The sequence below is a fragment of the Lampetra fluviatilis genome, chromosome 2, assembly GCF_964198595.1.
Source record: "Lampetra fluviatilis chromosome 2, kcLamFluv1.1, whole genome shotgun sequence".
Classification (NCBI taxonomy): Eukaryota; Metazoa; Chordata; class Hyperoartia; order Petromyzontiformes; family Petromyzontidae; genus Lampetra; species Lampetra fluviatilis.
In genome coordinates this window covers 2,173,389-2,186,861 of record NC_136276.1, presented here as the reverse complement: position 1 = coordinate 2,186,861, position 13,473 = coordinate 2,173,389, and the positions used below count along the sequence as shown (strand labels likewise).

The following is a 13,473-nucleotide window of genomic DNA, read 5'->3' as shown; positions in this document are numbered from 1 at the left end:
CCCCTTGCGGGTCCTTTATCGGCCACGTGGAGCGCGTTGTGATTGGAGCTCGCGCCACCGGGCGCTCTTTCTCTCTCTCCCGCACGGTCCCGCTGGGCTGAGAGCCGGCGTGCTGTGCGGTGTTGGGTTTATTGAAGGGGCTTGAGGGAGGCTATTTCTGGCGTGCTTGGTGGGGTATCTGGCTGTGGGTACTGTCTGTCCCCCCCACACGCCCTGCTGTCTCCAGCCTGCACGCAGCACCACCACAACCACCGCAACATCATTCGAACATCACTCCAGCACGACCGCCCAACCATCACCACCATGATTTCAATGCACTATCACCACCACCACCACCACATCACCGCAACACGACTCGTCATTCTAACATCACTCCAACAATACCCCAAGCCGTCACCAACACCATGATCTGAACATCACCACAGAATCATTCTAAATATAATCTCAACATCGTCAACCACGTCGCCGCCACATCGCCCCCAACGTCATCCCAATATCGCTCCTCCACCACCACCACCACCATCCCAACATCATCTCACCAGCACTACGGGCAACAGCGCTCCAACAACCCCATCACCATCATCACCACCACCACCAACATCCTCTTAGGTTTTTTCGGTAATCACGTAGGTAAAAAATAAAATTAATAAAAGTAAAATAAAAATCACGACGTTTCGGAGGCAACACAAGCTTCCGTCTTCAGGTGGAACCGTTATTTTTTACCTACGTGACTTTACAGAAAAAACCACCAACATCACCACCACCACCACCACCAACATCATCACCACCACCACCACCACCCCCGCCACGCGCGCACGGCTGACATGAGCAGCAGGTGTCGCGCGCGTCACCAGAGCCTGGCGTGCACGCCGCCTGTACAGGCACGTGGCGGCGTGTGGAGGTGGTGCCGGTGGTTGGTGCTCATTAGACGGTTGTTGGTGGTGCTGGTGGTTGGTGCTCATTAGAGGGTTGTTGGTGGTGCTGGTGGTTGCACTGACAGTGTGGGGAGCGGCGGTGCAGTGATTCGTGCTGCGCCACGAAACCGGCGAGCCGAAATCGATTCCCGCTCACGACCACTACCAGTGACGATTAACTGATCCCCGGTCATGGGCTTCGCCTAGGTCGACTCATCCTCAAATGAGTATCCGGTGCGGGGTGTCAACATCGCCACTTGGGGAGACAAATGCGGACGGCCGTGGCGTTGGCCACCCACCCCTTCGTGTGTCGTGCCGGTCTTCATAGGTGCTCGCTAACAGCACTTGCCCCAAAGAGTCTGCAAGGCATCTGAGTATGTGTCTGTACACTCGTGCGTGTGTCGGCGTCTGCGAGGCAGGGGAGCGGGCTGTGTGCGTGTGCTCTTATCTACACCCCCCCCCCATCGTTACCCCCACACCCACCCCTCTCCCTCCCGCCATCTCTTCCACCTCGGTGCATGCGGACACGCCGCGCGCTCACTCCGAAGCGCGCTCTCACCACGGGACACGGCAGCGGTTCCGCGTAGAGCCCCCCCACACCCCCCCCCCCTACTACGGTCAACGTAACCCCCCCCCCACCACCCCACCACCCACCACCCCACTCACTCACCACCCACCACCCACCACGCGTCAGACTCAAACGGGGCTCGAACCGTAACGGCGCCACGCTGAGCGGCTCAAGAGTCTCGATCGGGCCGCGCGTTTGTCCACATCCCGAGTCGTGATGGAGTAGCGAGTTGCGTCGTCGTTGTTGTTTAATTAGCGGGGTGTGTATTGCAGCGCGTAGACAGGGTTGCAGACGCGTGCTCTCCCCGCTTGACTTCGCGGTAAGTTGCGGGGCCGCGGTGGTGCAAGGTTTTTCGTGAGCGAGTTCAGGATGGACAACTCCGGGTTGACTGCGCATCCACCCAACGCCATCCAGTTACACTTCCCGGTGAGTTTGCCGGGTGAGTGAGTGGGTGAGTGGGTGGGTGAGTGAGTGGGTCGGTGGACGAGTGGGTGGGTGAGTGAGTGAGTGAGTGGGTGGGTGGGTGGATGAGTGGGTGGGTGGGTGGGTGAGTGAGTGAGTGGGTGAGTGGGTGGGTGGGTTGGTGAGTGGGTGGGTGGGTGAGCGGACGAGTGAGTGACAGGGGTGGGTGGGTGGGTGGACGAGTGAGTGTGTGAGTGGGTGAGTGAGTGAGTGGGTGAATTTGTGAATGAAGGGGAACGTATAGACTGTATCTTGAACTTCTTTCGCACCGTACGTAGCCAACCGTGCTAATCGGAGGTGCGACGCGGAGGGGTGAATGTCGGATGAACTGCGTGAGTGAATGAGTGGGTGAGTGAGTGCGAGTCTGCGTGAGTGACAGACGGGGTGAAATCAGCAGGCGCGCAATTGAGTGCATGAATGGGTGAGTGGTGGGTGATCAGTGTGTGTGTGTGAATGGGTGAGTGGTGGGTGATCAGTGTGTGTGTGTGTGAATGGGTGAGTGGTGGGTGACCAGTGTGTGTGTGTGAATTTACGAGTGAGCGAATGAGTCTGTGAGTGTAAGTGTGCGTGATTGTACACACGGGTGAGTGAGCGAGTGAGTCCATGAACGGATGAGCGAGTCGGTGAGCGAGTGAGCGAGTGAACTTGTCAGACATTCAATGTCACTCGTCTTCCGAAATGCGATCACAAGTGCAAGGCAAGGCGCTGCTCGCCGCGTTGGCACCATCCGCGCGCGGCGTTCTCGTGCCGGTTTCTGGAGAGCGCGACTCGTTCATTCGCCGGGAACGTGCGCGGAAGATCTCGGCGAGTCACTCGATTCGATGACGTGCTGATGCGATGGATGCACGTTGAGCTTCTTTCACACCGTGCGGAGCCAACCGCGCTCGTCGGGAGGTTGTGGGGGAAGGACAACAAACTAAAGACAAAAAGCAGTTGTCACGAAATGAGTTTGTTAATCGAGATTATTTAAAAGTGTACAGCTACAGTGGCTTCGTCATGTCGGGAGGAAGAGCGTTCCAGACGGCCACAGAAGCAGGGCATCTGAAAGCGCCGCGCGACGATGCGAGGGCCGCCGTCTTTGTTCGATGGCTGAGCCGAAAGCCGCTGCTGCGAGGATGACTGGATCAGTGTGTGCATTGTAGGTGTGTGTGGATGTATTGTAGGTGTGTCTGTGTGTGTGTATTGTAGGTGTGTCTGTGTGTGTGTATTGTAGGTGTGTCTGTGTGTGTGTATTGTAGGTGTGTAGTGTGGGGAGCGGTAGTGTAGTGGTTAGCGCTCTGTGCTACGAACCTGACGACCCGAATTCGATTCCCGCTCACGGCCAACACCAGTGACGATTATATGAACCGGTCCTGGGCCTCCCCTAGGTCGACTCTGCATCAAATGAGTACCTGGTGCGGTGCATAAACACATCGCTACTGGGGAGACAAAGACGGCCGGTTGTGGTGCTGGCCACCCACGCCCTCGTGTGCTGTACCAGTGCGCGCGAACAGCATAATTAAGGCGATACGGGGGATCTTTATCTTCGTCATACTGCAGGTGTGTATGTCCTGCAGGTGTGTATGTCCTGCAGGTGTGTGTCGTGATGCTGTCGTGCTGTTCGTAAAACGGTAAAGGGGCAGCCCTGCAATTGTTGACCCACGCCACTGCTGGCGGAAGAGCCTGCACCAGAGCGAACTCTGGCGGGTGTTTGGTCTACTCTTCCACGTTGACCGGATGCGTTGGAAGCGGTGGGCGTAGGCACACTTTGCCTCACTGTGGTGAACCAGTTTCTACAGCTGGATGAACAGAAGCGGCGGTGGGGAGTGATGGGAGAGAGATTTGATGAACTTTCAGCATCGCTTCAACTGCCTCAACTGCGCTCAATATTGAAATTCCAGTGGCGCTGAGTGCTCCACCAGGGCAGCTCGTGGCCGTGCCGCACTGCAGAGCCCCGGGAACCAAGTAAACAAGCAGACAATGTCGCCACGTTAAAAACAAACAAGAACATGTTGAATTTCAGCAGTTATTGATTCAGTACAAGCAACCCGTTCTTTTTTTCTCTCGAATAGATAGGCAGGCAATTTCGCCTTCCTAATTTTATGAAAATGTCCCTCCACGTAAAAATATAATTTTTTTTACAGATCCCATGGCCCACACGGCGCCTTCTGGATATAAATAATTCCAGCCGCATGGATTCAGCACAAGCAAAACTCTGCACCGTTTTCGACACGCGGTGTCTCATCAGCAACAGAGGCAGGCTTCGCTCGAGTCAGTGCTGGTGAACTGCCCGTATGTTATCGGCAAGGGTCCTCTCTTTAAGCTATGGGTCCTATAGCTCGATGCTAACTAAATACAACTCACGCACACACGACACAAGCCAATGTTGAGCAATGATGTGGAGATCAGGAGAGAGGACCAGGTTCCGTAGTCGCACATCACATCACTTACACGTGGCGTTCTGCATCTGTATATTACTACTGCTGCTGCCACTGATTATTTTACCGGGTAAGGCCCGACCGAGCTATGCAGCTCTTTTTTTCAGAAGCGATCACCAGCGATAGCTCAACCAAGTGGTAATTCCTGCAGTCACGAAAGCTTCAAATCAAGTTTGAAGTGGCTTATGATCGCGTGGAAATGTACAGCAGCCAATGCTCTAAATGCGTGACATTCATTCTAAATGTGGAGTGAAAAACCGGAGGACCCGGAGAAAAAAAAAATCCACGCGACCACGGGGAGAGAGACACAGCAAACTCCAAATATACAGCAGCAGCAGGCGTCAGCGTCAGCATGGAACCCACGACCTCCTTGTACAGCAGGCGAGGTTAGTTACAATCCCGGGCCGGCCTCAGGTCTTGTGCTTGCGGTGTTGTCATTTGCAATGGTTGAGGTTGGATGAGTGGTGGTGGTGGTGGGGCTGAGAGAGCGGCACGCAGGTGGCTGCTGGACGCTGCTTTGTCCGTACGCGTTCCCCGCGTGTCTTATCGACAATCGCTCACGTGATTCTGCGCGGGGGCTCGTTCACACGAGCCCATGCATGTCGCGAGGAGTCGAGGCAGGGCGCCGGGTGAAAGCTGCGAGTGGCTCTCGCACGAAGTTTGTTACGCCGGCTCCGCCTGCGTTGCACTTATTGTATATGCCCGCGAAAGGCCGAGTCTCAAGGCTTCGTGTTCAGGAGGGTCCTGCCACAAATGGACGTTTGAGCAATTTAAAAAAATGGAGCAAAAAAACGGAAGAGTGAGTGAGGGAATTGGAGGACTCGGAGAAAGCTCCATCCACGCATACATGGGAAGGGGGGGGGGGTCAAACAAATAGGTCACGCAGCAGACTGAGAGGTTCACAAACTCACTTTTGCTGTCGTGCCCTCACCTGACCACCTCACTGCCCAGAGGGGTTGTGAGTTTCTAATCTCTGGGCGATCCACCGACCTGTACGTGCGTGCGTCTCGGAGCACGTAATGAGCCATGCATGATGCAACCAGCCCTTGTCTCCATAACGTTACTCTCATCATTGTCACATTGGATGGGGGGTGGTATCTGAACTGTTCCTGGGTTCCAAACCCAGACACGTTTCCCGTGGGCCTCCCAAATGAATCCGACGAAGTCCTCCGTCTTGCTGGGAAGTGGATGATGGAGATCCCGTGACACCCATAATAAAGGTGTTTGGGTTAGAACGCGTAAGTATAAATGTGTCCTAACCCTCCACCAGCCGACGCAGCCAATTAGTAAGGGATTTGTCACGTAAAGAGAACGCCAATTAGTTACCACTTCAGCCCACGGGTGTGTTGAAGAGTAAATCCACAACTTTTACAATTTGAGTAACAGTTTTAGTAATTCTAGATTTGAAGCTTCGTCGTGATTTATTATTTTATTTCTATTATTATTTCTAAAATTTTTATTTTATTATTATTTATTTTTACCTACGTGACTTTACCGATAAAACCTAATAGTAACAATTTTAGTAGTTGTAATTTGTTGTGGATTTACTCTCCAACACACCGGTGGGCTGTTTACATGACAAACCCCTTACTAATTGGCTTTGTCGGCTGGTGGAGGGTTACGAGACGTTTATATTTACGCGATCTAACCCAAAAACCTTCATTATGAATCATATTGGTCGCAACAACAAAAAATGCGTCGATCAATTAATGGAATTCATTGACGATTAGTTCCAGCGCTACACCGCGAACCTCGGCGGAGTCTCGTGCGGTGATTAAACAAAGGGCAATCCACAGAAAGATCACTCAGGTTGCACAGTGGTGCGCATCTGCCAGTCATCTGAGCTGGCCGACCCATGGCACCTGGGTCTGTCCCGTGACTTCCTATCAGCAGATAGCCTTCGACACTTCACGCGGCCTCAAGGTGCACCTAGCCTGGCACAAGCGCTGTGGAGACGTCACCGCCACTTTGCGGTGAACGGCGGCGGTCGTTGTTGTTGCTGCGCCGCGCTGTGAGCCTGGCGACCTGAGTTCGTCTCCCGCTTACAGTCAATGTTTGGTGACGAAATATGTGAACCGGTTCTGGGCCCCCCACCCCTGGGTCGACTCGGCCTTAAATGAACAACTGGTGCGGTGTGCAAAACACCAGCACTGGAGGCTCAAAGGCGGCCGGGCGTGGTGCTGGCCACAAAGACAAAGATGCCCCGTATAGCCCTGACAGACTGTTGGGGCAAGTGCTGTTGGCGAGCATCTATAAAGGCCGACTTTGTCTCCCTAGTGGCGATGTTCACACACCGCACCAGTTACTCGTTTGAGGCTGAGTCGACGTAGGGGAGTCCCAGGATCGGTTCAGATAATCGTCACCGGTGTTGCCCGTGAGCGGGAATCGAACCCGGGTCGCCTGGTCCACCACGACCACCAACACCACCGCCTCTTGTGCCAGGCCGTCCTCAACAGTCGCTCGCCAACAGCGCTTGCACCAGTAGTGCCACGTCGGTTTTCGTGCGTGGTGCGCGCGGGTGTAACTGGAGCCACATGAAACGCTGAAACAGAGCACGAGTGGGGGGCAGTGACGGGGAGACGTGCGGCGTTGGGAGGAGACAGGAGCCATGAAAATCATTACGAGATGGACCTGCGGCGTGGGTTAGGGTGGTGAGCGCTGGGGTGTAAGTGGCGTGGGGAATGCGGTCCAGGCATTGGGACGTGAGTGGGTTGGGGGGGGGGGAGAGAGTGGGTGGGTGCGGGGAGAGGTGGTGAGTGGTGGAGTGAGCTGTACAAGGTGAGCTATAGTCAGGGAGCGCTGTTAAGGGTGAGCTGCGCGAGTGAGCGGCTGCGGGTCGACGAGGTTGGCATATATATCAAGACGGGAGATAAACGGGGGAGACAGCGAAGTGACACGTGAGAGGTTTGAGAGGGAGACGGGGAAACGAGAGGGAGATGGGGTGGAGCGGGAGGTTTGCGGGGGGAGGAGTGGGGGGGGGCGTGGCTCCAGCTCGTCTTGTGTTTCCACGGTGTTCGTGGAAAATTCACCGCTGATGTGCGGCGGGGGTAGGCGCGACTCCGGCTACCGCGGTAGATGCGAGCTCGGCACCCACTCGCTCACCACGCGGGTCCCACCGGAGCACCCTGCACCGGTGCTGAACTCAGGGCTGGTAGCTCACAACGGCTCAACCACAAAGGAGGCCGTCCATGTCGTGCAGAAAGCAGGTTTTGCGTTGAGAGTCGGTGGATGACTTGGCACGTGGCCGACACGCACGTGGAAACTGCATTGGGTCTCTCTGGCTTTTTAAGAACTCTCTCTCTCTTCCTGTGTCTTCCCGGTCAGGTATTAATCGGCCAATTGGAGTCGTCACGGTGGAGATGACATTGCTTCTAAATTGCACTTTACAGCTCACTCTACAACGCATCTCAAACAACAACAACAAAAATCCCATCGTGCTACTGGGGTAACCTCGCCATCCTGTTGCTAAATGCTTCACAGTAGTTTTGAGGGATTTGTTTTTGTTGCTGTAATATTTTAATATTCTAACGTGCACGAGGATGTTCTTTAACGAATTACTAGTTCCTTCAATCAGTGTTTAAGTTCATGCGTTTTGCGACTCCGACGAAGAGGGTAAGTTTCGTCTCGACGGGGCTCCTCACCTGGGGTTTAATCCCAAGTGAAACGTGACCGTCAGAGCGGATGCAGCGAGTGAATCCACCTGGACGGAGACGCTACGATTCAGAGCCATCAAACGGGGACTTGAATAAAGCCACGAGTTGCTGTAGAGTCGGGGTGAGTCAGGGCGCCACCGTGGCGAGCAGATGTTATCTCCCTCGCCTGGTGCACAGGAGGTCGTGGGTTTGATCCAGACCCTGACGCCTGCTGTATATTGCAATTACTGGACATCTGTGAAAACTACTGGACATGTGTGACAAAGAGCTTTATAGCTTATCGGATTCCTCCAGGAGAAGTACATTTTCTGATTCTCATATTTGGAGTCTGCATGTCTCTCTCCCCGTGGTCGCGTGGAATTGTATCCGGGTCTTCCGGTTTTCCCCTCCACGTTTAGGATCAACAACATCACGCTTTGACAGTAATTGGCTGCGATACATCTCCACGTGACGATAATTCACCTCGTTCGAGCCTTCATTTGTGATAGCCAGGTGAAATGCATTTCAAAATAGTTAGTTTTTAGTTTAGTTTAGGCTCAAAAAAGCATTCAATGTGGGTGATGGCGTGGTTTTCATTCTTCTCCTGGACACAGTCGGATTAGGCATCTGCGCGTCTATCGCAGGCGGCGACAGAGAGATGGGTCGCCGCACGGCTTCTCTCTTCTACTCGCGGTTAGTCCAATGGCGAGGGCTGCCGTGATGCTTCTGTTCAGTTCGTGCTGTTGTCGCGTCGACGAGATCACGGCGATCGGACGACGATGAGCAGAGAAGGCAGAAATGCGTGGGGTAAGCCCCGACACGAGGGGCCTCACCCGGTGGCCTCGGTTTATTTTAACTGGGCGAGCCTGCGTTCGTTTCAACCATCACGGCTCTCATCAGTGACACGCGGCACATTGTTGGAGTGCGCAGAAGTGGCTCGGGGGGAGGGGGGGGGTTCACGATGGCCGTGTCAGCGCACTTGAGCCAGCACAGCTGAGTTGTGAGTTCAAAGCTTCGTGGCCACGTGATTTGAACCCGGTCGTGCCGTGTCCTCACTTCTCCCGGCGCTCACTGGGACTGGCGCTCACTGCCCGACCGCGTCTTGAGATAGATGAGCATGAGAGACACGCGCACGCGGGTATTTACTCCGGGAGTGACACGTGTTTGTATCGGTACCACAGGGAGATAGCAAGAGGCACAGACAGATATTCCTATTGAGAGCCACAACAACAAAAAGACAAGGACAAAGATCCCCCAGGATCGCCGAAACAAACTGTTGGCGCAAGCGCTGTTAGCGAGCACCTCTGGTGCACGAGGGGGTGGGTGGCCAGAACCACCGCCGGCCGCCTTTGGTTGAGACACACACACACGCGTTCGTATAGACGGTTGAAGGAGATACAGAGCTCAGGGTTATTATCAGAGAGATACACCGATAGATGCTCACGTTAGAGATTATCATGAGTGCCAGCGATGTTTCCGCGGGAGAGCTGCCGCGTGTAAGAGAGCCGGCTCAGGTCCCGGCAGGAGCAGGGAGGGCCGAGTCAGGGGCAGTGAGGGATATTTTTGGTACCAGCAGCTGAAAAGAGACCCGAGTCCATCACCTCCCCCCCCAGCCAGCCTCGCTCCCCCTGCCCCAATCGCTTGCCACCCCCTCTCCTCGCTCCCGCATCCCGAAACACTGCCAACACCTCACTGCCTCACTGCCCCCCGCTCGCAACAACGAGCGGAGCGCCGGGCGACTAAAACGCGTAAAGTTTGGCAAAAGTGGGGATCTCGGCTGGTGCATCGGCCAGCCATCTTTATCGGTCAACACACGGCACCTGGCTCTGTTCCGTGACCTCCTCCTGCCAGCGGGCCTCCGACACTTCACGTGATTGCCTCAAAGTGCACCTATCGCGGCACGAGCGTCGTAGCGATTTCGCCGCCACTTCGTAGTGAACGGCGGTTGCAGCTGTTTATATATAAACTTCGTTTTGCACCGTGCATAGCATCATGGCCAATGCGTCATCAGCGTTGGCCATGTTGACCTCTTGACCTCTTGTATTTGTACATCGTGTCAGGGCTGGGTTGGGCCACTGCGATGGAAATGTTGGCCTCTTCATTGGAGTTAAACCATCAGAAGTTGAGGATTCCTCCAAGTCAGCAGCTCTTGTCCCATCGAAGTGATGCGGCTAAGCAATTAACGAAGTCTGCATTAATAGACGCAATTCAACTGAAGTTTGAGATATCACGTGGACCAGTGGCGTAGCCTGGTTTGCGTGGGTCCTGGGTGTAAGAAGTTAAATGCGTGTTTGTGTGTAGAACTTCTTTCGCGCCGTACATGCTAATCACAAGACTCACAAACATACAAAGACAAAGATCACCTGTATATCCTTAACGGACTTTTAGGGCAAGTGTCGGTAGGGAGCACTTAGACACACACACACAAAGCAGTTCTCAAGAAAATTAGTTTTCAATATCGATGAGGGGGACCTCCCCCCCCCCCTATCGCTACTGGAAGCCCGGCGCATGGGCCCCTCCGCGCACGTGGCGTCCCGGTGCAGTTGCACCGCCTGCGCACGAGCCGGCAGGTTGAGCGCTGGGGTCGCTGGCAGTTCACGCCTCGTGCCACCGCTGACAATGGGACCAAGGCCTTCTCGTTCCCCAACGCCTTTTCATTTCTCTATTCCATTGTTTTGGTATTTTCAGCACCTGAGGCTGCGTGCGGGGGCGTGGAAGCTCGCGATGAATGGGGGGGCGGTAGCGGTGTGGGGGGGGCGATGTGGCATTGTGTGAGCTTAGAGCCTCGCTTTGACTGGCCCCCACTAATGGACAACACAACCCCCGGGCACAAGCATACACACACTGATACATGAACACGTGTACCAGTGCATACAAAGACAAATACAAAGACCCCCCTCCCCCCAGTATAGCTTTAACAAACTGTCGGGGAAAGTGCTGTTACCGAGCACACAAGGGGGTGGGTGGCCAGCACCACGGTCGGCCGCCTTTGTCTCCCCAGTGCTGACGTTTACACACCACAGCAGGTACTCGTTTAAGGCTGAGTCGACCTAGGGGAGGCACATGACTGGTTCACACATTCGCCACTGTTATTGGTAACCCAGTGCGCTAACCACGACACTACCGCTCCCTCTCCCAGAATGCAAACACAGCAACAACCGCCGTCCACCGATAGTTAAGTAACAGTGACGTCACCACGGCGCTTGTGAGTTCCATAGTGCAGCTTGCCCGATGTGTTTGGTTTTAGTGGAGGCTCAGGCCGGAGTCGGACGCGTCTGTGGCCTTCCCAAGCCGAGGCTCACTCAATGGACGGGCATGCCTCGTTCCTCTCGTTCCGAGTCTTTTTTTAGCTCCTTGCATTTTTTTCTCTGTTGCCAAAGTGCTCCTGACGCTGCCTCGCGGAGGGGGGGGGGTCGCCTCTATTATTAGAACGCCGACTGCCGACAGAGGCACGCGGCCTTGATGCCATTTTAGTTTTTGTAACGGTATAACCGCGTCGGAGTCATCATCATCATCATCATTCTCATCATCATCATCATCAGCTGCAGCATTGACATCGTCATCATGATGATCAACAGCATTGACATCATCGTGATCATCAGCATTGTCGTCGTCGTCATCATCATCATGATCAGCAGCATTGGCATCATCATCATGATCAGCAGGATTGACATCGTTATCATCATCAGCATCATCATCAATATTATCATTATCGCCATCGCCATCATTGCCATCAAAAGCAATATCAACATCTTAATCAGCTTTTAGCGTCACAAGCAGCTGCAGCAGTAGCACAAGCAGCATCATCATCATCGCAATATCTTCATCGTCGTCGTCGTCATCAACATCGTCATCCAAAACGACAATAATGACGTCTTAATATTTATAATCGTCAGCATCAGCACTATATCCATAAATAGAAGTTGCCATCACCATGCAAACCAGCAGCAGCATGAACATCGTCTTCATCATCAGCGAGACAACGGAATTAGCTGACGACTTGAGTAACGTGAATAGTCTCTCACAGCAAATCGTGGGAGTCCCGTTCACCATGGAAGTCCAGTTCACCATGGGAGTCCCATTCACCATGGAAGTCCAGTTCACCATGGGAGTACCGTTTACCATGGGAGCCCAGTTTACCACGGGAGTCTAGTTTACCATGGGAGTCCAGCTCACCATGGGAGTATAGTTTACCATGGGAGCCCAGTTTACCGCGGGAGTCTAGTTTACCATGGGAGTCCAGCTCACCATGGGAGTCTAGTTTACCATGGGAGTCCAGCTCACCATGGGAGTCTAGTTTACCATGGGATTCCGGGTGCGGAGACATTTCCCGAGTCGCCGGTAGATCGCAGCGGTTGTAGTCCGCACACGTGACCTGCAGTGACAGCCGTGGCGATAGGTATACTGGACAGAGTGTGCCGGGTGAGAGAATGCTTTTCTGACTTTGCCGAGCCGCGCGTACCACCCCTTCGTGTCCGCCCGCCTGTCCGTCCGCCGGCTCGGTGAGGGTTGCCATCTGCTGGGGGTTCTCATCGCCGGTGCTGCGTGGGAAGGCATCGAGATTTAGACAGAGAGAGAGAGTCGGGTGAGGTGGTGGTGGGGCTGGGGGGAGGATGATCCAGAGGCTCCAGCTCCGATAAGTGATGAGCTCCATCCCACGTTTTGTAATTGCGGGTGACACGAGTTGGGCGACTCATGCACAAGCGTTCAGCAAGGGAGTGCAGGGTGACCGCATGAGCGGGTGATGCTGGGCTTGTCACCAGAACCTGCTCTTCCGATGTTAGAAAGCCGCCTAGCTATGCACTTTAACATCGTCTATATTGAAAGCTTATATCCACGTAGAGCCGATTGTTGTGTTTAGTTTGTTGTCCTTTCGCCGCATCTCCGATTTAGCACGGTTGGCTATGTACGGTGCGAAAGAAGTCTAGCATACATACGTACCTAACATTTCTCGACTGGAAAACCCGAAGCGGAGCCGACCATTGATCGGAAGTGAAATCACTGCACCGATGCACGACCCTTCCATGCAAAGGCAAACGCTGCTCGTGTTGAGATGGGGGGGGGGGGAAGTGGGGCTCATGCCCAGTCGGTGGCACGGTGACGCAAGTCTCTAAGCAGCAGTGGAGACTGTGGGGGGTTGGTGGACCACACACAGAGATGTTACGAAATTCTCATTCCGTGGCCGTCGAGGAGGAGGAGGAGCCTGGCTCTTGCAGGAGAAGGCTGCACAGCGAAACCACGTGGACAAATCTCCACGTGCCCCTGCTGTACGGGCGAGTGTGTTGCACGCACTGCGCGCGCTTTGGTTTCTGGCCCCCCCGCAAAGCACACGAATAGACAAACACTCACGCCTCGAGGCCGACGGCATCTGCATGAAGCTCACCTCCGTGTGCTGCCGTGGATTGTGCCGTGCCGTGGAGTTTGCATGACTGACGTTATTTCAAAACGCAGCTGGTTATTGTGAACATTATTATTATTAA

General features: G+C 54.3%; 1 protein-coding gene across 3 annotated transcripts in view; it reads left to right on the top strand.

The window, feature by feature from the left end:
• CACNB1 (calcium voltage-gated channel auxiliary subunit beta 1) overlaps positions 1 to 13,473 on the top strand; it is a 100,628-nt gene that overhangs the window by 18,640 nt on the left and 68,515 nt on the right. The window contains exon 1 of one of the 3 annotated variants that reach the window (XM_078866683.1): positions 1,622 to 1,908. The exons of the other annotated variants lie outside the window; for them this stretch is intronic. Coding sequence (XP_078722809.1) covers positions 1,852 to 1,908 — 57 coding nt within the window. The 5' untranslated portion in view covers positions 1,622 to 1,851. Of the gene's footprint in view, positions 1 to 1,621; positions 1,909 to 13,473 lie in introns of those variants that run through there. 3 annotated transcript variants of the gene reach the window in all.